The following is a 26,682-nucleotide window of genomic DNA, read 5'->3' as shown; positions in this document are numbered from 1 at the left end:
GCCTTCTCATTTTACAAATGAGGAAACTGGTTTCTTCCAAGCTTTTGTTTCCAGTGACTTCTTAGTTTAGATTGTGTTTTGTTAAGCTCTTGCTTGATTGCAGTCCTTTTCCTTTCTGGTCAGGCTCTGTTTTTCCATCTCTCAGCCAGCGGTACAAAGAACAGGGAAACTGAAGAGAGGAGAAAGCATATGCCAGAGAAGTAGAAGGAGCCGGTGTATGTCCGGGTGTGATCATATAACCAGCCTGGAAGGAAGGAGTGGTCTGTGTTAGTGAAGCAGACCTTTCAGGTAGTAATTCTCAGCCATCAACTGCATCGAGGGGAGGAGCCTCCTGTACTTACTAGTATGTATTGTGACCCATTAGGAAGTTAGTCTAGCTGCTTGCCTTATTTTCTATTGATGAAGTTAAATCTCTTGCACCTGAGTTAAGGACTTGACCCTGTGGGGGGAAAAAGTCATCATAGACTCAGAACTCATCTGCAGTCTTACAGTGGAAATTGGGGAAAATTAGGGACGTATAATCAGTGCCCCTGATTTTACGATGAATCTTATTAGAAAGCCACTGTTCTTACAAAAAAAATAATTGTGAATTACTACTATTTTCCAAAGAAAAAAGAGTATTGATTATCTTTTTTCCCCCTCACTGAACAGTTTCGGTACTTATTACGTTCCCAACAGTGTGCTAGTTGTTGGAGGAGAGAATGGTAATGAGCCAAAACAGATGTGCTCCCTGCCCTCACAGACTGTGCAGTTTCATGGGGAGTTGGGTATTAACTACATGACTTACATATGTCATAAGGGCTATGAAGGGAAGTTTCAGGAGGCTGTGAGAGCATGTGAAAAGGAAGTGACTACTTGGGATGCCTGGGTGGCTCAGTCGGTTGTGTCTGCCTTCGGCTCAGGTCATGATCCCAGGGTCCTGGGATCAAGTCCCACGTGGGGCTCCTTGTTCAGCAGGGAGCCTGCTTCTCCCTCTGCCTGCCACTCTCCCTGCTTATGTTCTCTCCCTCTCCCTCTCTCTTGGACAAATGAATACATGAAATCTTTAAGGAAAAAAAAAAGTGACTACTTAGATCGGTTAAATGATGATTATAAGTCCCCCTGAAATGAAAATTTTAAAGTTTTAAAAAATTTTAAAATTTTAAAAAAATTTTAAACTTTTAAAGCAAGAATGAGTGGGTCCACAGAATCATTTGGCTACTGGCACATACCAGAACTTTTTAAATGAAACACTTTTCTTAAAAACCTGTGAGTGTATGGTGGCAAAGAATATTTGTGCAAGGAATTGGCTTAAACGTAGTTGTACAAGTTAGCCTTGTGAAATGGCAAATAACGTCTTAGTATTATTGTGATAGTTTTGACCTCTGAGGCTTTGTAAAAAGGTCTTAGGACTTCCAGGCATCCACTGACCACACTCTTAAGAACCTCTTTTCTAAAGTATTATATGCATATTATGTTTGTAGATGCAAATTGGTTTTTAATCCTAAAATACCTTAAAAAGTTAAAGCTGTTCTTCTGATCGTTTATTCAAAGAAGTTTTGGTCCTATCTGCCAACACACTTCTAGGTACTGGGGGTATATCTGTGAATGAAACAGATGGAAATATTTGCCCTCATGGAGCTTATGTTGTATCTTTTCATTTATATTTTGGAACATGATTTCTCACTGAATGAATGGGTAGCATATACCCTCTTCTCTTTTTGGTCTGATTGTGTATGTCTTTATCTCCTGTCCTTTGTTTTTTTTTTATTTGGTTCTGATATAGACATTCAGTTTTTTTGTTTGCTTCATTAGCTTTATGTTTCCTGTTCTTGATGGAATGAATGAATATAGCCTCTTAAATTCAGCTGACTTTAACTTGCTTTTTACCTGTTAACTCCTTGTTGGATCAATGACCTCAAATGTTTCTTGGAGTTAAGCAAAAAAGTGGAGAGAAACTGACCAGGACAAGTCTTTGTATTATGTTGATTGTGATTGCCCTTTAGATATCAAAGAGGTAGGTAGGTGACAGTCTCAAATTTCTAGAAAGGAGGAAGTATAGAAAGCACCAGCACCCTTTCCTGTCCCTTGTCATTCTTGCTTTAGTCCCACCAGTACAGGAGATGTATCGAATTGTAAGATAGAGATATTAGAAGTAATGCTCAGGAAAAGACTAGTAATTTTTAGATAAGGAAGTAGATTGTGCTGCCAAAAACCCAGGAGGGTGTAGGTAAAAATAGTGGAAATGGGTGGTGGTGATCTCTATAAATCCTAGAAAACTGGTAATAAGCCTTTGATTTCACATACACATTTTTTTTTTAAGATTTTATGTATTTATTTGACAGAGCGAGAGAGCACAAGCAGGGGGAACAGTAGAGGGAGAGGGGGAAGCAGGCTCTCTGCCAAGCAGGGAGCCCGATGCGGGGCTCAATCCCAGGACCCTGAGATCATGACCTGAGCCGAAGGCATACGTTTAACCTTCTGAGCCACCCAGGCGCCCCATCACATACACATTTTAAAGTCAAAATGTTTCTGAAAGATTAAAATATATTTAATATATTTTCTTGCCAGGGCAGGTAATTATCTAGCATATTTTAGAACTCTCCATGTATTTCCATACAACATTTAATGAAATAATTAGTTTTAAATCTGTTTCTCTTGGGGCATGTAGGTGGCTCAGTCACTTGGGCATCTGCTTCCAGCTCAGGTCATGATCTCTAGGTCCTGGGATCAAGCCCCGCATCGGGCTCCCTGCTCATGCTTCTCTCTCAAGTAAATAAAAATAAAAAAAAAATTTTGTTTAAATAAAACATTTGTTCCTCTTATTCATACTTGATAACTGAGATATTAGTAAATTTTAAAAATTCTATTTCTAAGATCCAGTTGCCATTCAGTAGGTTAATCATGTGTAGTTGAGTATTTAGTTTTATATTTATAAAATTCGCAAATGTGAGTGAAATGTAGGATGTAGGGCTATTTCATATTATTGACTGTTTTGTGAAAGTATTAGCTGTCATAAGCTTTAAATTTACGTGGCTACTAAGTAAGTTAAATTCAGAGCTTCATTAGTATTGAAACATCTACTGTATTTGGTTAGAATAATCAGCCTTTTTCCACCACCGTAAAAGACTGTATATTTGGTCTGATTTTATTAGATCTCTGTGCTTTTTTGGTAACAGTATGGAAAATCTGTTTACAAATGCACTTTCAACCCTAAACAGTTTAAGGCTCCTGCATGTATATTTTTAAAAGAAATGATGGTTGGTAGTTGAGAACCTATCATATTCTAACGACTTTAAATGTAAACAGCTAAGTTGACATTCAAAAGACAGTGTTCCTTTGTGGTCATAGCAAAAGCGTTGTGAATGACAGAGAAAGACAAGATAATATACCAGCCATAATCCAGAAGCGTGTGCATCCATCTAAGTGTCCACTCCATGCTGAGTGTTACTGTATGTAGCCCACAGTCTGAGGAGTAGTACACTGGCAGCTGGTACAGACTGCCTAAGCTCAAGTGCCCTGTAAGCATTTCCTCAGTGCTTACAGACTACCTACCCCAGATTCATCTGAGATGCATGTTCATCGTGCAGATTCATTGGCTTCCCTTAAGCATAACTCATCATAGCGTGACCCAATCAAGTCTTACAATAAAATTGCAGTCCAAATTATTTTCCTGTGTCTATGGCTGTAACCCTTATTTTAAGCAGGAATGTCTAATAATATTTCCTTTGATAATTTAAAACAACTAAGAAGGTAGGGCTCAGCTTCCATAAACAGTTTTGCAAATGAGTTTTTTTTATAGTCTGTCAAACTCGATATTTAATATAGGGTTCTAAATTTTTTTAGATGTCAACACTTTTAAACTCTTCTGCATCATTTTTTGGGCAAAGGCATATATATTTAAAAATGAGTGTAACATCCTGTCTGAAAAGTACCTCTGGGGCACCTGGGTGGCTCAGTTGGTTAAGCATCTGCCATCGGCTCAGGTGATGATCCCACGGTCCTGGGATCCAGCCCCACATCGGGCTCCCTGCTCAGTGGGGAGCCTGCTTCTCCCTCTCCATCTACCTGCTGCTCCCCCTGCTCGTGTTCACTCTCTCTCTGTGTGTCAAATAAATAAATAAAAATCCTTAATAAATAATTAAATAGTACCCCTGATATCTCAGAACTAGATTGTTGAGCTGAGTTATGAATCCTTTTTCTTTTTTCATTAATTTATTTATTTTAAGAGAGAGGACACTTGAGCAGGGGGAGGGCCAGAGGGAGAGAAACTCAAGCAGACTCCATGCTGAATATGAAGCCTGACGCAGGGTTTGATCCCATGACCCCAAGATAATCACCTGAGCCGAAATCAAGAGTCGGATGCTTAACTGACTGAGCCACCCAGCTGTCCCAGGAATCCTTTTTATTAGGATTACTACTGTAAGTATATTATTGGTCATCCTGTTAAAACTTGAAATATACCCATAAGGCCCTTAATTCCCAAGTTCCTTGATGCTAATTCAAATTAGTGGTTGAAAATTCTGTAATTGACTAGCGGGTGTTGAACCAGAACTTCCAGCTGTTGGGCAGACTTCCAAGGTATGCAGAGACAATGATCTTTTGTCATCCCTGGAGTCACTGGAACCACCGGCTGGCTATTAGCAGCCTTTTCATTTTACTTCTGGTGTGCTCTATAAACTTTTTTTATATGTGCTATGGTGGGAAAAATCTTGGGAAACATGGTTTAGCAAATTTAAACTTCATTGCCTTTTTTTTCTTAGGTTTTTTAAAAAATTTATTAGAGAGCAGGGGGAGGAGCAGGGAGAGGGACAAGCAGATTCTGAGCGCAGAACCCCATGCGGAGCTTGATCCCACCATCCCGAGACCACTACCCGAGCCAAAACCAGGAGTCAGCTGCTCAAACGACTGAGCCACCCAGGCGCCCCAAGCCTCATTGCCTTTTAAGACAGGTGCTCTCTCAAGTCACTATGTAAGTAAGATTTACCATGAGGGCTTTAAGTATTTGCTTTATGCTATGAGTTTCATTAAAAGGATTGTGCTCTGGGGGCGCCTGGGTGGCTCAGTCATTAAGCATCTGCCTTTGGCTCAGGTCATCCCAGGGTCCTGGGATCAAGCCCCGCATCGGGCTCCCTGCTCCGCGGGGAAGCGTGCTTCTCCCTCTCCCACTCCCCCTGCTTGTGTTCCCTCTCTCACTGTCTCTCTCTCTCTGTGAAAAAATAAATAAAATCTTAAAAAAAAAAAAAAAAAGTATTGTGCTGTGTATTAGGATTTTGAAGCTTGATTTTTTTTTGGCTTTGTGAAGAAAAGACTATTCCACCCCTGCCCTCTTTTTAACCACAGTCGAGAGCTATTTGGATTTTATTTTTGATGTTTTTATAGGGATTCATCAGTCTTAGGAATACTGAATAAATTACAGTTCTTGGGGGCTTTATTGTTTATGGGGAAAATAATCACGGAGTAATTAATGATCTGCATTATTTTCCTTTGATTCTTTAGGGTATAATATATTCCTCAGGATTTAGAGGACAGAGAACTCTACTCTGCCTTCTGACTTATCTCTGCCCACCCCAGCCTCCAAAGTGGGTTTATCGCAAATCAAAAGGTTGAGTTGTTTGATTTGTTTTCCAAATAAAATTTCAGGTCATAGAGAAGTTTTCAGCCGATTGGCCAAGATGATAAAACTGTAGAGGGCATGGTTGCTAAAAGATGGAGTGAGGAACAGGTGGAGTATCTGTTTCATGTTGTATCTGAAATGAGGATAGAATAGAGAGAGGGAGTGACCATTTCATGAGGAGATGACTTTATCTGGATTAATGGGAAAGATACAAGCTTAGATGGATGAATTTCCATTTTAGCCATTGTCTGCTCTTGTAAAACACAGATGAAGAGTTAGTGTAAAATTACCAGTTTCCTTCCATGGTATTTCTGATGAGGTGTGAAGTTGACAAATAATAGCAAGAGAGAGACGTACTTCTCCTTTAGGAACTATTTAACTTACTCTGGAGTAGAACTAGCTTATAGTTGTTCACTGTTAGAAATGGCTTTCCTTGAGTTTGTTGAAAAAACCACTTTTGTGAAATAACTACTTGATTGAGTGAAGCTTCAGTATTTTTTAAGGTCATTTTTACTATACCACAGCTCAGGATGTCTTCATTTAAAGGTAAAGCAGAATATGTGTGTGTGTGTGTGTGTGTGTGTGTGTGTGTGTGTGTGTAACAGAATATTACTTAGCCATCGAAAAAATGAAATCTTATCATTTGTGACCGCGTAGATGGAACTAGAGGGTATTATGCTTAGCGAAATAAGTCAATCAGAGAAAGACAGTTATATGATTTCACTCATATGTGGGATTTAAGAAATAAAACAGTGGAGCATAGGGGAAGAGGGGAGGGAAAAATAAAATAAGATGAAATCAGAGAAGGAGACAAACCATAAGAGACTCTTAACCATAGGGAGCAAACTGAGAGTTGCTGGAGGGGAAGGGGTGATGGGGGGTGGGGTAAAGGGGTGATGGGCATTAAGAAGGGCATGTGATGTAATGAGCATTGGGTGATAAATCACTGAACTCTATCTCTGAAACTAATAACATACTATATGTTAATTAATTGAATTTAAATTAAACTAAAAAAAAAAGGTAAAACAGAGTTAACCAGTTTTCACAATAACCAAGTTATAGTGACTTAACCAAATTTTCAATTAATGAAGTAGAGAAAGAATGTACATTCTAATAATTCTAAATTTACAGGTTCTAGACTATTGTCCTTGGTATTAATTTCCGGCAGTGTATGACAGTGCTGTGCCATGACCCAAGGTTCTATGGAAGAACTCTAAGAGAATATGAGAGAATAACTTGTCTTTTCTGTGTTCCCCATAGCAGCTGGGTGAGTGCTATGCTAATAAGTTGCTTGATAATTATTGAATGAATTCCGAGTTATCAAATAATTATTGAGGGTGGTTTAAGAGAGTTTTCAGATTATACTTGTAATTGGTTTAAATATGTATAAAATATATGTATTCACATAATATAGGCATTCATCAGTTGGCAATGGGTAGGGTATGTGGAAAAGAGGGGAACTGCATATTCAGTTTTATTTTATAGGCAGCTGATAAAACCTTGGTGGTTTTATTTTTAAGTGAAACTGAGCCTTTAGCATTTTTGGGCTCACATATCAAATGCCTTGGATACAAGATTAGAAATTTCACATTCCTACTTATATGTTGGTGAGTATGATTATATGCTTTGTTTGCTTAAGGCATGAATTTTGTATTTATATTGCTTTTTGCAGGTTCATTTTTGTTAACAGAGATTAATTAGAAATATAAGGTTTTAAAATATCAGTACTTTTTATTTTTCTACAACCTTCTAAGGCTTCCATCTGGGCCAATTTGTAGCGCTGGATGCCATCCACCAGCAAAAAATAGCACTTGGGTTTGGATGAGCAGTGACATTTGGCCTGCACTTAGGTCTGTTGACCACCCTAGGTCAGGAAACCTAGAACAATCCTAAAAAACTGTCCGAATCTAAAGCAGATCCTGTTATTAACTAACACTGAATTTGTCATGGAGTGTTAGAAAGGAATAGCAGGGGCTGTGGGGTGGAAGAAGCTCTGTGTGTATGGGGAATAATTTTTCACTTTTTTCCATTTCAGTCCCTGTCATTTTCATTCGAGATCTGATACATTTTGTTGCTACTATGTTTCTTATCATATTCAGAGTTAATGAAGGTGTATAAATAATTTTCTTGCCCATGTGCTCTATTGACCTTTTTTTTTTTTAAGATTTTATTTATCTTTTTGACAGAGACACAGTGAGAGAGGGAACACAAGCAGGGGGGGAGTGGGAGAGGGAGAAGCAGGCTCCCCGCTGAGCAGGGAGCCCGATGTGGGGCTCGATCCCAGGACCCTGGGACCATGACCCGAGCCGAAGGCAGACACCTAATGACTGAGCCACCCAGGTGCCCCTCTATTTATAATTTTTAAAAGAAAAATTATTTTTTAAAAACTCAATCATATGATTCCTTTGGGTTTCTTATGCCTTTTTTTTTTCTTTTCTTTCCTTGAATTATTAAAATATGCTGTATAGGGGAGCACCTGGGTGGCTGAATCGTTAAGTGTCTACCTTTGGCTCCTGTTACGGTCCCAGGGTCCTGGAATTGAGCCCCACATCGGGCTCCCTGCTCGGCGGGAAGCCTGCTTCTCCCTCTCCCCTGCTTGTGTTCCCTCTCGCTGTGTCTCTCTCTGTCAAATAAAGAAAGTCTTTAAAAAAACATGCTGTATATAGGACTAACTTGTTTTTCTTTTTCATTTCTATGCAGGAAGGAGAAAAATACTGTTAATGTAATTGATGTTACACTTTTTAGTGTTAACTGAGGGTTATTGTGAAAAATTTTACTGTTTGCTAGATTCCTAATTTTAAAATGCCTGTAATGTTTTGTAGGAATTTCAACTTCTGCGATTTGATAATAACAGATCTAGGTAAGTACAAAATGAGCATCTCCTACATTCGGAAAATCTTAAGTTTGGTTGAGAATGTAATACTTTATAACCAGTAAGCCTTTTGATTTAGTTAAAACTGAAGATGATAAAGTGACTGCCCATACCTGTTGAGAGCTGAGTGAATCTGTAAATCAACATCTTTGATGTTTCTTTGGTCCTTGCTGCTGGAGTCAAAAGTTAGGAACAAGTCTAATGGCCTTTGTAAAATTCTCTTTGTTGTTTCACAGAGGAATGGCTTACATGAGTAAGGACTTTACTGAAGTTTCTCCCTTTAATAAGATGCTTAGCACAGCGTTGCAGTCAATGAGAGATCAAGGTATAGAGAAGGAAATTTAACTGAATTTTGTATTATTTTAATCTTGTTTAAGATACCGTGAGCAACTCCTAGACTAAAAATCTATATATAGGCTATCAGCAACAGCCTTATCACTTCCTTTGACTATTTTGTAGAATTTATAAAATAATGATCGCCTAGATAATATTCTCAGAATTGGTAGGTAAAAATTCTTTCATGAGCTCTCCTTATCCTCACATATAGTGCTAGGGTATTGTGGATGTTGGGTAATAAAAGGCTTGTAAATTTTTTTGACTCACTGACCATAAGAAATGTGTTTTACATCACATATATTTTATGTGACATAGGGGTGTGTGTGTGTATGTATGAACTAAACATTTAAAATAAAGCGATGCACAGTGTTTTTTAATCTGTTCTGTTGTAGTCTATTTTTCTTTTCCTAATAAGATTTATTTATTTATTTTTGAGAGAGAGAGAGAGAGAGAGAGATCGAGCACAGCGGGGAGGGACAGAAGGAAAAAGAAACTTAAGCAGACTCCATGCTGAGCACGGAGCCTGACACGGGGCTTGATCCCAGGACCCTGAGATCATGACCTGAGCTGAAACCAAGAGTTGGACACTCAGCCGACTGAGCTACCCAGGCACCCCTCATCTGTTCTTTTTCATTAAAAAAATTTAAAAGATCATGACCCAACAAATTGATTCAATACCCACACACCCATCTGTAGTTCTTCCCTTTAGAGTAATAGTCCTCACAAAACTTGCCTTGTCTTCTCATGTATTGAACTCTTTAAACATTTTAAGATGTAGGGGCGCCTGGATGGCTCAGTCTGTTTAAGGGTCTGCCTTCAGCTCTGGTCATGATCCCAGGGTCCTGGGTTTGAGCCCCGCTTAGTGCTCCACACTCAGCGGGGAGCCTGCTTCTCCCTCTCCCTCTGCCCCTCCTGCCCTCACTCGTGCACACGTGCGCTCTCTCTCTCTCTCTCTCTCTGAAATAATTTTTAAAATAACATTTTAAGATATATATAAAAACATACAAAACTTGAAATCTCTAAACGTTACACGTTTTTATCTTTTGAATAAGATACCCTGTGCCCTGGTATTTGTTACCTCCCTATATTTTGGGCCTAATAGGCTTGGAAAGTTTCAAGGCATCACGGGGATGGCCATTGAAGAAGGGTCAAGACTGAGAAAATGCATCGGCAAGCTATATTTGAGTTCTGTTTTTTCTAGCTCGCAGACCTGGGCACCAGCCGTAGAGCTGCTCTGCTAAGCACATCTGGTGTTAGTCTCCTGTTACCAGCCCCTACGTCACAGTCTGGGCCTGACTTTAAAATTTGAGCCTGCTTTTCCAGGTGTGAGGTGTAGGCTGAGCTAGACCACATGGGCAGAGGTGGGCTCATAAACACAAGTAGGAGTTGGTTGTATATTTGTATAAACTTTTCCTTTAGAAGTGATACACCTAAATTGAACCTCAGATAATGGTGTGTTTTTTTTCCATCCAATAATAATTTTTGTTATGAATTTTATACTTTCCCTTTTGCTGTTTGCCTTTTCTAGGTCTTATATTTAGGTGCAAACCTAAATAGTACTTAGTTTTTAAACAAAGATAGGCAAGATTGTAATTTTTTCTGTTTCACTTCAGGACTGAAGGAAGTAAAAGGAAGTTTTAGGCTGAATACATTTTTGTGGATGATTGGAAATGCTGTAGTAATTTAGACATTTAAACATTGAGAACCTGTAGTGTGTAAAATACTAAAGTTTAAGTCTGTTCCCTCGAAATATTTCTTTTGAGAGTCTTTTGAGAGTCTTGGATTAAATGTTCAGCAAGCACGGAATGTCCATTTAAGTTAAACCTGCATGCAAAACAATGCTTTAGTCTTAAAGCTAGCTTAAATATCAGAACTCCCCCAATTTTTCCTGTGCTTGTATTTAATATTCACCAGTGGCGGGCCCCACACATCCTCTCCACAGAGATTCTGGCCTGTAGGCCAAGTATCCTTCCACCTTCGGACCAGATAGAGTATGAAGGGCCTCCATCATCCCTCTTGGAAAATCAGAGATGCTGGGAAGCCTGGACAAGCTGTGTAGTAGCACATCTGAAAAGCAGAGGGGTCAGGCAGCCTTCAAGCTCTGTAATGACTCCTGCTCAACTAAAAGATGCTAGTGGTTGGTTTGTTTAAGGCATCATCAGTCTTTGAGAATCTTCTAAAACTCTGGATTGTCTCCCTAGGCAAGTAGATATACACACAGTCCCTGCTCTGAGACTCCCAAGATACTCTAAGAAGCTGCTTAATTAACCTCTTACTATCTGTTCAGTGAATCCTCAGATTCTCCTGCATTGGTGATGGGATGTCAAAGTGAGCGTAGAACAGCAGAGATCTCATCAGGCTTTTAACCTGATACTGTCATTGCATATTACCATTCATAAAGGATCAGCATTTTCTTTTAGCTATTGAAGTTTGCTCAAAATATAGCTAAGCTGTTACCTGCTATAGGTGGTCCAGAAAGGACAGCCATCCCAGCAAAGAAACCGGCAAGTCCCAAGAACCCGTGTACTCTAGAATTCCCAGACAGATCAACCTGTAGGGATTAGAATCCAGTGTTAGCCATATTGAAGGTGAAACTCTGTAGAGACCTGTGCCTACCAGGAGATAAATATTATGAACGATTGACTTCTGAGGTGATTTGGTTGGCCTTTTGCCTTGATATTCTACAAGCGCTGAGGCAAACAAGGAAGAGTTATTGTGCCAGGCAGGCAGTGTTTTCATTTTATTAGTAAGGAACATGAGGCTTCTTATTTTAAATCTTTGAGACAACTCAGGGGTACCTTTCTTCCCTGATCCTCACGACTCTTCTCTATTAGGAAATGGTATTTACATTCTGAACTGACAGTGGTATTCTCAAATCCACCTATGGCTAAATACCAGCCATTGGTTGTAAGAAGTCAATTTTTCCAGGTTGATTTCAGCTTTAGAAAGTTTGGTTTTTACATAAGCATATAATATCCTACAGCCCTTACGCGAATATTGATATCAGGCCAGAAGAATCCATGAAGTATTTGTGTATTTCCATTCCTTTGGGCCCAGGACTTTAAGTCAATTTAGGGTAAAAGTAGAGAGGAAATGAACGATGTCCCTATTAAAGTACATAGAACTGGGCGCCTGGGTGGCTCAGTTGGTTGGGCAACTGCCTTCAGCTCAGGTCATGATCCTGGAGTCCCGGGATCGAGTCCCACATCAGGCTCCCTGCTCTGCGGGGAGTCTGCTTCTCCCTCTGACCCTCTTCCCTCTTGTGCTCTCTATCTCTCATTCTCTCTCTCTAAAATAAATAATAAAATAAAATCTTAAAAAAAAAAAAAAGTACATAGAACTAGTCTTAAGAGAGAAGCCACGCTGGTCAGGAAGTCCCTTTTTCTCTCAAGGAACTCCTCAAGGTGGTGTCTTAGAAGGAGCCAAAGAAATTTCTGGAGCTGAAGGAAACAAGTAAACACAAACCTAACCTTTTGGGGGACTGAGAAACAAAGTGAAATCCTGCTGATCCCCTTTTTTGCTTTCATTTCTTTTTTGTCTCATATATGTTCTCTCACCATTCCTCCCCCAAAGGTAAGATGAAAACTGGACAGGATACAGCTACAGGGTTTTGGAGGCCTTGCATACGATTTTTTTTAATTATAAAAATTAACACAAAATAGGTAATCTCTTTGGGGAGGTTATTATTAATACGTGCTTTTTTCTAAATGGTCTAACAGTGTTAATGAGTATGTCTACTCACCAGTACAGGAAGTACCATTGCCAGGTAACCACCAGAGAAAATGGCAAAGAAGATGGTATAGGTCATAAGTAATGGAAATGTGGTCGCCAGAGGAGCAAGGAGGTTAGTGATGCCGCAGAGGATGAGGTAAGACTTGTGGTAGTGATACTTCTTGATCCAGTTTTGATCAGCAACCCATCCAGAGATTATCTGACTAACTGCCTCAGTGATACCTGGAACAAGATTGAGAAGACCTTATGAAATCCGAATTCCGTTTCCCTAGCCCCTTTGGAAAGTGTAACTGCATAAGACCTCTTTTCCTGAGTAATACGACTTCTTCCTGAGGTGAGGACATAGGAGCAAAAAATGGTCTCATCTGTCTGTCATTAGATTCAATCATTTATTTAATGACTCCAAATACATCTAATACAATGTCAAAAAAGACTCCTCCAGAGTTGGGTAGAAGACCCCTCAGGTGTTTTGTTTTTCTTTTCCTCATCGGGTTTGGAAAGCTTGTACCACCTAACGGAATCCCTGGTTACAGAGACCCCAGCGCTCAGGAGGCCTTCCTCAAAGAGGTCCTGCAGGTGAGGGAGTGAGCGTTGTAAAAGACTGGTAGACCCTCTGGGCAGTGTGCTGGGGAGTAAGATGGTGGAAGACTGGACATTATAAATAATAAAGTCTTACGTTGAAAAAAAAAATAGATGTTGGGACTCTTTCTTATGGTTGTACATGAGGTTTTGGTAATTAAGTGCTCCTCTAAAGGTTATTATGCTTGGAAATAGGTAGGAAATCTGTTTTGTTTGTTGTTTTGTTTTGCCTTTTTTGGAAATAAGTAGGAAATCTGGAAATGTGTGCTCGTTTTGAACATTGGAGCTATGGTGTAAACTTGAATAAAATTTGAGAATCATATTTTTCTTTCATGAGAACAGAATATTCTTATTTTTTATTGATTATAAACTACTGTAGCTGTTAAATAATAGAACATTTTCACCAAGAGTAGCATGAGCTACAGTTGCTTTGTACTGTAAATTCTTCCTAAATTGCTTCACAAAAAAGGGTGGGGGGCAGAAAATGCATACTATTTCTATTTTTACAGTTACTTCCTAGGATACATATGGAAACTTTTTGTTATGTTCTTTGGTCCCATTGCATAGCCTAATCTGATCTAATTGATGACTACTGGACATTTTAATAAAAAAAGCAGTTCAGCTGTGTATCTTTTTCTTGTGTACACAAGCTTTAGTTGACTGAAGTGCGGTGTCTTTGCAGTTGGAATGGCGTATAGTCAGTTTTGTAAGGACTGTGTAAGCAGTCTTTTCAAGAAATTAGGGAGAGAAAAGTTAACATCAAGCTACATAGAATTTCCACATATTTAGAATAGTCCCATTCCATGTCATTTTTTTAGGCTATTTTGTCCATTGAGAGAATCCACCTCTTTTGAATTAAGCATTTTGCTTCCTTACATTTTTATAAATACTCAACTAAAATGATAGTTTCCATTTTTAACTTAATATTCTAATTTAAAAAAAAAATGATGCCCAGTCCATTAGTGCATGACCTTAACAGGCATATTTATCTGTCTTACTATGAGTGCAAGGGGAAAAATACTTAGCTACCCATACTAATAGAACATTACTGAATGCTTATGATGGGCCAGGCACTATTCTAAACTCCACATGCATTGCTCATTTAATCCTGATAACCTTTTGAGGATAGGTAGTATTATCCCTGTATTACAGATGAGGAAATTGAGGCACAGAGAACATGAGTAACTTGCCCAAGGTCCTACAGCTAGGAAATACAGAACAAAACATGAACCCAGGAAGTCTAAGCTCTAGAACCGATATCTGCCTATGATTTTCCTGCTTCCTGGAGGTGGCTGTTGCCAACTTTTTAAAATCAAGTATTTATGCAATAAGTAATGTGTACTGTGTCAGACAGACACTGACATGAAAATGAACAAGACTTGCTTAGGGGCCGCTGTCTGGTACAGAGCTCCTGTGTGCAAGGTGCAGTGACAGAGGTCTGTGAAGGGACATGCCTGGTGCTCCCACCAGCCTCAAAAGACTTCCTTTTTCCTGGCCCTCCCATAACTCCTTTTTTTAAAAAATTGTTTTTCTTTAGTTTTTTATAAAATCGAATAAATTTTTGTAAAATTTATCTTTCCTTTTGAGTTTGAAGTATGCTTTCTTACCAGCTACAGAAACGAGGAAGGAGGCATCCAGGATGTCAATCCCCAGTGTTCTGGCTCTGGCCACCAGGTGAAAAGTAGGGATGAAATATGCCAACTGACTGAGGAGAAAAGACCAGGTAAATATGTAGAAGAAAGGATTTTTTAAAAGGAAGGGGTCACAGAGTTTTTGTTTACAGCTCCGTGAAATAGCCTCTTTCTCATAACTGTCCCTGTTAGGCTCGTTGTTGAACTCTCTGTTTTGTGAGACTGTTAAACTTGTACCAGGTTGTCCGGCCTTTTGCATAGCACTGTCCCTGATGGTGGCTTCTTGTGTCTCATTGCAGGATGACGTTTCTGTCGCACCCACTGCCCCTGGATTACTTGCAGATAAGCCGCTGCCTTTACTTTTAATATCAGAATTGTTCTCACTTTTGATATGGATGGGTCTTAGGAGCATACTAGTAGGCACCAAATTCAGTGTGATCCCTGCAAGTAGTATAAGGGCACCTAAATGGTGGAGAGAAAGTGAGAAGTTAGGTTAAAAATGACCCCTCTCATTTCACAATACTCTGTGTTCTTAGGCTCAGAAGGGGCCCCACCACAAATATATTCAGTCACAATGCAGTGATTCCTGAAAACACTACTTTGTCCCCTAAATTTAACTGAAGTATCTAAATCTGCTGACTTCATTTTTAGCCCTACACACCACTGGATCCTTGTGAAAACAGGGCGTCCTTTGAAAATAGAAAACCAGAAAGCTGCACCAGGAGATGACGTGGAAGGAGAGAATGTTATTTGTGCGAGAGGAAAAAAAATTTTGGGGGGGGGGGCATGGGGGGTGGATATTTGAAATGTTAGAAAATTACGGTGTGTTTTAAATAGGGATTTAAGATATCCTGAAGTGGGGATATAGATTTAAGGATAGAAAATACAGAATTCTAGAGTTAGATGATGAGAGTCATTTGCAAACTGCCTTAGGAGAGGGGCCAGCCTTTCATCTCATGCCATTTTTAATTTCCTTGAAAGAAGACAGACGCCAGTCTTGCCTTGGAAGCTGAGTAGTTGCTTGGTTTCAGCGTGGTCTGACCAAAGCTGTGGGTTGTGTGTGGTGCTTTCAGAGATGGAATTGGCTGTAGATTCTGCTGTCCTGTCTTACAGATTTGCCAGCTGGTTCTGTTTACCATGAAACCACTGGTAGTTTTTCACTTGGGAAAGGAAAGCGTCAACAGAAAGGCTCTGTAGGTAGAAATAGGTTTGTATATATTCCTATATATGTACATGTACATATATGTATATTTTCCCAGTAATTTAAGATTATTTTAATCCGAATGTTTTAGGTCAGGCACAAAGAAAATTGTGGAGTGAATGGTTTTCATTTGTTTGTGAAAAATTTATAGATGATGGTATATAAAAGATTAAGGAACATAATGCTCTGTTTATGCCCTTCTTTTTCTCGGTCTATTTTAGTCAGATGGATGAGGTATTTTTTAACCAACTGAGCCACCCAGGCGCCCCTGGATGAGGTATTTTTTAATGTGGAATTTTTTCTTAAGAGAGTATTTGAAAAGTGAGTGCTTTAGTGGTAGAAGAGGAGGAGGGAATCCATGTGTCCTCAGGAGTATCACTTTCCCTGCAAGGTGTTTTGCCAGCTTCACAGAATGGCCTCCATCCCCTCAGACCTGAACCATGTGAAGTCTGAGTTGCTTGGGTGGTCTGTGGCGAAGCCTGCAAGTAGTTCAACATGTCTTCTGCTGTGTGTTCTCCAAGGAAGGGGAGGCACAGGTTTACTCTACTTTAGAAATCCTGCTTATCTTTTCCTTGGCTCAAAAAGTCTTCACTTAACACTCATTAGAGGGAAAGAGCTGAACATACCTTGTGGAGTTGATGGTTCAGACACAGAATGACTTACCTTTCCAGTCATATAGATCTATCAGGACTTTTGTTAAAGGTGCTATCAGAAACGTCAGTCCCATCCCAGAACGGGCAATGGCTGTAGAAAGAGCTAATCGTTTATTGAAGTATTTGGTAGTTACCACAGCAGCTGTTTGGTACAAGAAAGCAGAACCCAAACCTAAAAAGAAAAACAGTAGCTTGGAATCACATGAAGTGACTTGGTACCAGATGAGATACTCTCCTGGAACTGAGATAATTTAAGTAGGCCTTTTGGGCCCATGGATAAGACAGTAAAAGGGAAGGTTGCTAGTTCCATCTTTTACAGTCTTATTTTTACCATGAACTCACCAGGTAAAAGTCCCATAGTCACACAAAGAAAGGGAATGTTAGTAGCCCAGCTGCTGATCAGATATCCACCAGTAACAAGGAAAACCCCAAGAATGGAGGCAGCCTTCTCTCCAATTATGTCACAAGTAATGGCAACCAGGGGACCTCAGAAAAAGGAAGAAAGGCAAGTACAGGTAAATACGCTCTGGCATTTCTTATCTTCTGATGTGCAATTTAAATGAGCAACTGAAGGAAAACAAGAGGACTTGACTTTGGAGTATTGTATATCCTTTAGAAAGGTGTCTGTATTGGGTTTCATAATATTCCCAGGCCCACACTATTGTGCTTTTTGGAAAAAGAGTTTGTTTTAAAGAGAATTGTAAATAAGCAGGTTTGATAAAACCACAAAACAAGGGGCACCTGGCTGGCTCAGTCAGAAGAACATGTGACTCGATCTCGGGGTCATGAGTTCGAGCTCCACGTTGGTGTACAGATTACTTAAATAAGTAAAACCTTAAAAAAAAAAAAAAAAAAACCCAGAGGGGCGCCTGGGTGGCTCAGTCGTTAAGCGCCTGCCTTCGGCTCAGGTCATGATTCCAGCGTCCTGGGATTGAGCCCCGCATTGGGCTCTCTGCTCCGCGGGAAGCCTGCTTCTCCCTCTCCCATTCCCCCTGCTTTTGTTCCTGCTCTCGCACTCTGTGTCAGATAAATAAATAAAATCTTTAAAAAAAAAACACACACAAAATGAGATTGACTAGAACAAGTTTCGATCATTAATCTACCCTATCATGTTTTAGCCCCAAACAGAAGCAAAGGAAGAGGAATTGGTTCTCTGTGTTGTTTTGAATATGCTTAGATGTTGGGCTTAAGAACCCTGTGGTCTGATTTCCCAGAGAGACTGGCTCACTGAACCTGTGTTCAGGCACTGTGAAAGAAACAAAGCGTGAGAAATTGAATCATGGACTTAAATAGTTGGATTCTTAAGCTCTTTTTGAACCCTATTTCTTCTGATTTTGTCAAATCAAGTAGAGGCTAAACACTTCAAGTCTAACTTTTCTAAGCTTTACCTATTAATGAATCTGAGTTTTAGCAACGCTTCAGTCTTAAATGACTGACAGATGAATCTTCTCGGGATTGCCCTTTGTGGTGCTTTTCCTTGGACAGCAAGCTTATTGCCAGCTTTATACCTGCAGAAAAACGAAGTGATGACATGATGGATCCAATCCAACCAGTTTGCTCTGAGGTGCTTCCAAGTTCTTCTTGGAAAACCACAAAGAAAATTGCAAACGTCTTGATCATCCCCATCACAAACATGTTTACCTAAATCAAAGCAGACCAAAGAGTCCAAGTCGGGTGGTGAGTGAGCCATTACAGAGAAGGTTACAGCCGCTCGTTCTTATGACCCTACCCCCCTGGCCCCAGGTCACCGCTATTTACCAGTTTGTTGGTTCCATGTTATACATTTTGTATTTTGTGGGGCGGCCATCCTCTTGGAGTGTCTAGGTACTTGACACAAAAGCATTTCCTTTAATCCTCATTCCAAGACTATGGAATCAATTTTTTTTTTTTTTTTTTGGAAAGTGAGGTTTAGAGAGATTAAAAGTCGCTCAAGATGGGGGTGCCAGAGGTGAGATCTGAACCCAGATAGACTGACTCCAGACCAGTCACTGTACTGTTCTGTTGGAATCGCATCCCTTAAAGACAGCTAATTGCATTTAACTCTTGTGAGAGAAGCACGTTGGTCCAAAAGATGAATTGTTCCCATCGGATCATAGATTAGCTTTGCTTTAACTTTGCTTTTAAACTGAGTGCCCTTCCTCACTTGATATATGAATAGGGAGGCCATATATCGTCCAAATGGAAATACTTGAGGGCGGAAAGGAACACTATTAATTTATGCCAGAACAGCAAGGGTAAACAGGCTGGAGGGTCAGCTTATGGTTGGTTATATGCCCCATCCGTTTCTTTTGTCCCAACTAACCCTCCTTGCCAGCACCACCCTTCTCCCTTCCACCAGGAGGAATATCCCTTTTGAGGTCACGTTTCTTTCTGTGGCCTATTAACATTTGTTTCCTAGAATTCCCATTACCCTGGGTCAGTGAAGAGCAGGGGTCAGCAGGGGGAACCTGAAGGGAGGCCACCGGGCCAGGGTCTGTAGGCACTTAGCACGGGAGCCGCGTGCACTCTCTGTCTCCAGGTGCTTTCAAGCTTCCCCTTTCTTTTTTTCGGTGGCCTTAGCTTTCCAAGGCCACTTTCTCTGCTTTCAACCTGGCCACCCTTCACTGACCAGCCACAGACCTGGGGCTTCCTTTCACCAATTCCACTTTCTCTGTCTGCCTGGTAAGTATTACCCCCTGTCGTTCACTCATCTCACTCGATAACTGGTCTGTAGACAATCATTCACTTGAGGTTTAAGTTACCACCCACGTATTCATAATGTCATGGTTACAAGTGCTGTTCTGCGGTCAGCCTGCCTTGGCCTGAATCCTGGCTCCACATCCTATGAGGTGTGACTTTGGGCAAACACTTCACAGAAGTTAAGCTTTCTTTTTTGTAAAGTGAAGATAAAGGAAATGTTACACTCATAGAACTGAAGATTGAGAAAGTTCAGGTAAAGGATAGCCCTTAAGACTCAAACTGTTAACTGATTTTGTTACCTTGCGTAACCATTCTGCTTTCTCAAGAGCTTCAGACTCGTTTGTGTGACCACCGTATCTAACTCAGGTCAACCCATCCGAAATTAGACCCTTCTTCCCTTACCCCTCACCTAGTCTTTTCATTTCTCCGTTCGTTGGGACCATCCACTTGCTCACGCACGTCGGAGACCTACTGCCCCTTAGGCCTCCCTTTCCCTCCGCCCCCGCGTGCTACGTAACCAACAGCTTCCTCCTCAATCCCCTTCATTTGACTCTTGTTTCAAACTAGTAGTATTTCTTGTCTGGAGTAAGGGACTAAGAACCAGTGGTGCTCCGAGGTTGCAAACGTTGGGCGTGGTGAGAAGGGGGTCCCTTAATGTACTTTTCCCATTTTGATTTGATAGTAGCAACAAAATTGTCCTTATTCAGAGTGAACAATGCCACGGACACCTGGGCTCTACATTCACAAGTGAAAAAGACATTTTATCAGGCCCTTGTTCAGGCAATTTATAATCCTCCTGTTCCTCAGAGTTGCTTCTATCAGGAAATGAAGCTAGAGAGCATAGCAAACCACAGGCGGCCCCCACTTGTTTTTCTCAGTTCGGAATGCAGAGTGGTGATTGCAGCCTCTCATGAGCAAGGGACACCACAATGAGGCATCATCATTCTGTAAAATTTCATTCCCTTTTTTCTGTGAACATGGTTCCATGCTGGTGTCTAGATAGTGCTGACTGACCTCTCCTTTCTTGTGTCCTTCCCCACCCCCCCTCCCCCGTTTAGGACCTCTCCTCTTTGGTCTGTCCTTGATGTCTGGGCATAGCAGCAGTGAGTGGATAGGACTTGTCTGTGATAAGTGGGTCTGTGCTTTCCACTGTGTGTCAAGAAAGCCAAGGACACAGCGTTTGCATCAGCTCTGCCTCCCTCCCTTAACTTGTAACCTTCCAACTTTGTTTCTATTTTGACTCCGATATCAAAACTCTTTTTCCCAAGATCTGAATTTTCCCTTAGTTATCCAAGCAGACTAGGTACATCTACATTCTGCTACTTCATTACTTCATCCTGGCTTTCGACTAAGGTAGGCGGGTTTCAGTCCTGTTCCAGAGTCTACCTCAGACATTGTAAATGGGCTCACCCCAAAATAAAAGCCCCTAGAAGTTCTCCTGTGGCTGACCCAGCCCCCTTATTTTCTTAAATATCTTTAAGTATATATTTTTTTAAAGACAACTTTTTTTTTTTTAAGATTTTATTTATTTATTTGACAGAGACAGCAAGAGAAGAAACACAAGCAGGGTGAGTGGAAGAGGGAGAAGCAGGCTTCTCGCAGAGCAGGGAGCCCAATACGGGGCTCAATCCCAGGGCCCTGGGATCATGACCTGAGCCAAAGGCAGATGCTTAACAACTGAGCCACCCAGGCACCCCTAAGTATAAAGTATCTTTAAGAGCACCCCAGACACACACACACACACACACACACACACACACACACACACACACACACACACACACACACACACACACACACACAAACACTCATACACAGTAAGAGCTCCCTCACCAGGTCACTCATTAGAATATTGTCTTGGGAAAGGGGGCTGGATCAGCCAAAGGGGCCCCTTTTGATAGCATCAGGCTTAGTCAGAAATGATGGGGTAATTGTTTAACAACAACTTCTTTCTACTCGGGGTCTCTCTCTCTTATCACCGCAGCTCTTCCTTCCTGGACTACACAAACTAGAGAACAGACTGTTAGGTTATCTCTGCTTCCTCACATCCCACCATTGACTGTAGGGATGCTCAGCAAAGCTACCAGAAGCTTCCTTGTTGCTGAACAAACCCCGTCATCAGTTCTGTGGCATTTCACCTCAAGGCAGCATCTGTTCATTGCCCTTAACTCCTGGACATTTCTGCCTTTGCTTCTGTGATGCTGCATCCCCGCATCTCCCACTGCTTCTTAGTTTCCTCCGTGGGCTACTCGCCACCCGACCCCTAACATCAGTTTTCCCCAGGCTTCTGCTGAGTTGCTCTCTTCTCCCCCTCCCTGGCGATTTTCCCCATCCAGCCTGTTGGTTCCAGCCAACCAGTGTATGCCGATGACGCACAGATTTCAGTACGAGATCCCGTGTTCCACCTGCGCGTGGGCTGCTGAACACATTACTGCTTACATCACAGGACCCACGGTCCCTGCCCAGGATTAAGCCATCCAAGCATCTTCAGATGTTCTTCCCTTCTTGTGTCCTCCAACTCAGTGAGTGATGCATTATCCTCCAAGTTGCCCAAGCCAACAACCCAGGACTCCTTGACTCCCTTTCATCCTGATACTCTGTTCCTGTCTAAATTTTATAGGTCTGTCTCCTCCCTATTGCACGGACCTGTATTTTCTCCATCCTCACTGCTATTGCTTTAATTTAGGGCCTTTTTTGCTCACCTGGATGATCACAACACCCATCCAGTGGATCTCCATGCTTCCAGGCCTATCCCCTGCCAATCATCATCCACCCTGCAGGCAGAGCTATTTTCCTGAAATACACATCTGATCCCATCCTTTCCCTTGCTTGCTTTTTTTCATTAGCTCCTCAGCCTCAGGATAAGAACCAGTGTTTTAAACAGGCCCCTACCCATCTCCAATCTCATCATAATCACTTGCTTTATTCATAAGTGTGTCCATCAGTCAGTTCATCCATCCCTCCATCCATCCTACCCATCCACCAACAGGTATTTATTGAGTGCCTACGATGTGCCAGGCTGTTTACTCTGAGGGGCTGGTCTTACAATGGTGAGCAAATGGTGGTGAGACATGGTACCCGCCATCATGGGACACTCACGCCAGTGAGAGACTGAATACAGGAAAAAAAAAAACAAAAAAACAAAACTCATGCAAATATATAGTTACAAAGTGTGGTAAGTTGGAATGAGTCCTTTTTAAAAAACTTACTCTTTTGAGACACCTGGGTGGCTCAGTCAGTTAAGTGTCTGCCTTTGGCTCAGGTCATGATCCCAGGGTCCTGGCATTGAGCCCCTGGGATCAAGCCCCATAGCCTCCTTCTCCCTCTCCCCTGCTTATGCTCTCTCTTTCTGTCAAATAAATAAAATCTTTTAAAAAAAAATAAACTTTTACTCTTTTTGAAGATTTTATTTTTAAGTAACCTTTCAAATTAAGTGTGCATGGTTGTGTATGGAGGGACACGGGGGTCCCAGGGTGTGAGGTCAGGATTAGGGAAAGGGGTACGGAGTTCACACCTGACTTGAATGTGCCCCTGAGGGTGTTTGTATGAATATATTGCACACTCCAGCACCTTGTTTTGTTTAGTTGTTTCACTAAATTACAGTGTTTCAGCACTCCCCCCATAATGTAGTTTCTCAGTTGCACTAGCCACATGCTCCAGGATTTTTCACTCATCTTTTTAGAAACTCATCTATTGTAGAAAAATATACTTGTAACTCATGCAGACAGAAAACCATAGTCCTATAAGTATCCACATACCACTGCAGTCACTTAGCTGGAGTTAATTATTAACACTTGAGGACTCAGTATATTCTTTTGTGCTTTCATCAGCACTGTTGAACCCAGAAAAGTGGAACACTGAACATTGTTTAATAATCTGGTTATTAGGCGTCTTTCTTACCAGCAACTATGTTGGCAAATAACTTCTCTCCCCAGAGGAGAATGTCAAAAAAGTAAGGCTCGTTACGGGGGAGAAAGGTGGGAGATCTGGAGACCCTCACCAGTGATGCTAGTTCTGCAAAGCCTGTGATTTGGGGAGGGCTTTCAGACTTAGGACATCCTTAGCTTCCTTATTAGTAACATTTCTGGGAGAAAAAAAAGTGAGTATACATTCTTTGGTCAGGAAGCTAATGTTTAACAAATAGTCCTCCGGTTAGGAGATTTGTATTACATAAATCCTGCCTGAGGACCTGGGACGCTACTTTCCCGTCCTCTGTCACTAGGGAGGAGGAGGTATGATGTTTTCCCATTGTCCTGTTTATGGAGCTCTTGTATCACATTGTGGACTGCAGGATTATTAGTAGTCACCAATACCCGCAGTCCTGTCTTTGTGAGCTTCTTACTGTAGGGCGGAGCAGGGGAGGAAGACAGGAGGGATAGGGTGTCTTCATGAGTCCGTCTCAAAGTTAACTGATCTGGGAACACTTATGCGGAATGTGGGAGCCGGTGCCACTGTTACAGGCTTGTTTGGGGCACAGCTGGGATGGGACTCACCAGTATTCTAGAATGGCCATGCTGACATTTCAGTTCACCACTGTCTCACAACCACCTTAAGAGCCTCTGGGAGGATGAGGGAAAAGTTAATTAGGAAATGGAGTGCCCAGTCCAGTTGCTTACAGATGAAGGAGAAAAATCAGTCTCCAGTTTCAGAATCCACATACTTCTCTCCCTTTCCAGACATATCAGAAATTCACACTGGGCCTAATTCTAGCATAAGTTACGGTTGTGAGGATGGGTTGGGAAGTGGACAGTAGGCAGGACAGAGAGAAAATGTCCCCATCCCCTAGGAGAGAGGGAGGTTGCTGCCATGTGTATGCTGGGCTGAGCTGGGAACCCACCCAACAGCACTTTTTAGCACCTCCCACTGCTACTTCTGGGGTGCTTAAATGTATGATTATCTATGCATCCTAATTGCCATGCAGCCAGGGTGGAGCTGCTGCTGGTGGCTGGAACATTCTGTAGGTTTTGGGACGGCAGCGAGGAGGGGACTGTCGGGAAACACTGTCTTTCACTCAAGGAGGACATTTTCAACTTCTGAGTTCAGAGTGGGCCACTGACTTTGGGAACTATTGGCAGTTCCTGGCTTTGCTCCGAGCCTTTCTCCAGAGGAGCCCTCTTTTGGGCAGTAGAAAAGGGGAAAGTAAATTCTTACCAGGAAGAAATGAAATACAATAATCCATCCCCAACCTCCGTCCAGGGCTTTAGTGTAAGGTCGGGCCTTCCCTGCCCTCTGCATCATGATGGTTGGTCTCTGTGACAATACCAAGACAGTTGATTCAGTTGACAAGAAACTCATCTAAACTTTTAAACTTTATTTTTCTCTGTGCTATAAAACCCTTTGTAATTTTTTTTAGCCCACCCCTTTAAAAATGGATGATTTCCTCATTTCTAAATTGTTTACAGGCTCTGATCTCAACCTCAAAAATGCAAGCAGGGTTTTGTACCATCTTTGGGGATTTTTCTGGAGGCCTGCTGCCTAGCTTCCCCTGGCAAGTCCAGATGGCTTTGACAGTTATCCTGGGGCATGTCCATAGTTACATATAAAGTCAGCCTGACTATGTCTCCCTATCCCTGTTTATTCCATAATCACAATCCAGGCAGAACCATGGGAGAGGTGAGAAAAAGTTAATGAAAAGCCATGATTCGATGGACGTCAAAGCCATTACAGAGATCTGAATGGCATCTGAAAGATGACCATTCCGTTTATTTCAGGCAGGAATTGCAAAGGAATTAACTACAAAGCCTGATCTCACTGTAAGGTGGCCGCTCTTAGCACTGGCCTCCGTGGCCTTGGTCTGCAAGCCACATCCCAGGGGAAGTTGTGCATCACCCTCTGGTTCTCTGGGTGAGCTCTTGACTTTAGAGAAACAAGGAAGGGAGGAGAAGCCTCGGGTTTAGGAATTCCCTTTACAAAGCAATTGCTAAAATGAAAATATTCTAAGGGACTAACTAAATAGATGTGACAACAAAAATGTCATGACCGCTCCTCGAATGAATCCTGGACCAGGAAACAAGTCGTAAAGGACTTTAGGAGATCACTTGGGGAAATCTGAATTCTGGACTTTCTAGTAGACCATGTGGTCGTAGTCTTGTTCTGCTAGGACCATGTTCTTGGTCTCGGGAGCTGCATGCTAGCAAGCACTCAGGAGCGAGATATCATAGAACCTGCTGTTTTCTCACAAGTGGTTCAGCAAAAAAAAAAAAAAAAAAAAAAAATAGAGAAATAGCAAAGAGAAATGTAAATGTCCGGAGGAAAGCATGCAGCATTCTTTATTTCCCTCCGTCAGGTTGGCAGGCAGGCTGTTGCTTCCTGGACAGGGCAGGCTGTCAGGTGAGCAGGCCAGGGGAGGGGGGTGGGGGGCTGGGGGAAGATGCCGGTCATTCAAAACATTGCAGAAAACCAACCCCAACACACCATCCCGTCTTTATTTTACCTTTGATGTGGTCTTCAGTAAAGGAATCCACGGATGAGGCAATCTGGGAAGAAAAAGTATAGGATTTTCGACAAAGTTACTCTTCTTTTTAAGGCATTTCATTCAGCTGCACTGTGAACACAAGCGAACATTCTAAGTCGGTGTGGTTGGAGCCAATGTGGTCACTCCTGCCAGTGGACTTTAACTTCCTGAGGGGTGGAGGAAACGCTGTGATTTGACATCATCACAGGCCCTCCCTCCACCCATCCAGACTCAGAAAGTAGAATTTTTCACCATAGGCTCAGAAGCAAGCATCGGAGTAAACCAAGTAGAAAATCCTTTTGGGAACTATGGTTAAGTTAATTCAACAAGGAAGCCCTTACACAGAGGTGGCTTTAAGGCCCAGGGTGGTTTCTGCAAGCAAACCCAAATCTAAGCCCCGTCAATGCCACAAAGATACCAAATTAAAATGGTAAGGACAACTCATCACAAGGAACTAGGCTTTAAACTATATCAACAACTTCCTTGCTGGGGCGCCTGGCTGCCTCAGTAAGGAGAGCATGTGACTCTTGATATCAGAGTCCCGAGTTCCAGCCCCATGGCAGGCATAGGGCCTACCAAAAATCAATAAATAAACTATCTTAAAACAAACAAACACCAAAAACTTCCTTGCTTTGCTTCCACCTTTTTCTCTGTGAAAGCCTCTCCCTGAGCTCGGTCGATGGAGTGCTGCTAAATCCTTCTGACCTGACACTACCTGATTTGAATAGATTTTTCCTCAAATAAACTCTTAACCTATTTATTTAATATGCTTCAGTTTATCTTTTAACAGTTCTGGTATCAGAAGAGGGAACAAAGGAAGGAGACCTCTCCCCGCCCCCTGCCCCCAGGAGCAAGGAGCAAGGGACGCAGGTCCCCACCCAGCCCACGGAGCTTGAGGCTTTTTTGGGCCTCTACAGGCTCATGGGCAAGTCCCTCTTAGGTCCTAGCT

At 41.7% G+C, this 26,682-nt stretch overlaps 1 protein-coding gene across 5 annotated transcripts; it reads right to left on the bottom strand.

The window, feature by feature from the left end:
- Positions 1-107: 107 nt before the first annotated feature.
- On the bottom strand, positions 108-26,178 carry SLC16A4 (solute carrier family 16 member 4). 5 transcript variants are annotated; one of them, XM_073896175.1, is made up of 10 exons: positions 26,075-26,178; positions 25,713-25,755; positions 24,431-24,529; positions 18,109-18,241; positions 16,943-17,086; positions 16,611-16,772; positions 14,723-15,208; positions 12,547-12,758; positions 11,262-11,355; positions 108-244 (listed from the first exon to the last, which is right to left on the bottom strand). In XM_073896175.1, exons 3-10 carry the CDS (start codon positions 24,515-24,517, stop codon positions 120-122), a joined length of 1,443 nt encoding a protein of 480 aa, XP_073752276.1. In that variant the 5' UTR covers positions 24,518-24,529; positions 25,713-25,755; positions 26,075-26,178; the 3' UTR covers positions 108-119. The 5 variants fall into 5 exon arrangements, with proteins under 5 accessions (XP_073752276.1, XP_025728161.2, XP_073752277.1 ...); XM_073896174.1 differs by lacking the exon at positions 26,075-26,178 and adding an exon at positions 342-439 and having other exon boundaries at positions 140-244; positions 25,713-25,859; XM_025872376.2 differs by lacking the exon at positions 26,075-26,178 and having other exon boundaries at positions 25,713-25,859.
- Between the last annotated feature and the right edge of the window lie 504 nt (positions 26,179-26,682).

Source organism: Callorhinus ursinus, unplaced genomic scaffold (assembly GCF_003265705.2).
Source record: "Callorhinus ursinus isolate GAN/ISIS: 27379988/994484 unplaced genomic scaffold, GSC_fseal_2.0 scaffold9, whole genome shotgun sequence".
NCBI classification, from domain to species: Eukaryota; Metazoa; Chordata; class Mammalia; order Carnivora; family Otariidae; genus Callorhinus; species Callorhinus ursinus.
The sequence above is the reverse complement of the archived record's forward strand: the minus strand, read 5'-3'. Positions and strand labels throughout refer to the sequence as shown.

What these genes read in the sequence shown, in the direction of transcription:
- SLC16A4 (XM_025872376.2), bottom strand. Translation starts at nt 25,814, where the DNA reads ATGAAATGCCTTAAAAAGAAGAGTAACTTTGTCGAAAATCCTATACTT. An exon ending in ATCACTTCGTTTTTCTGCAG is followed by an intron (nt 17,087 to 18,108) that starts GTATAAAGCTGG and finishes CCTTTTTCTGAG; the next exon opens with GTCCCCTGGTTGCCATTACT. An exon ending in GACTATGGGACTTTTACCTG is followed by an intron (nt 16,773 to 16,942) that starts GTGAGTTCATGG and finishes TTTTCTTTTTAG; the next exon opens with GTTTGGGTTCTGCTTTCTTG.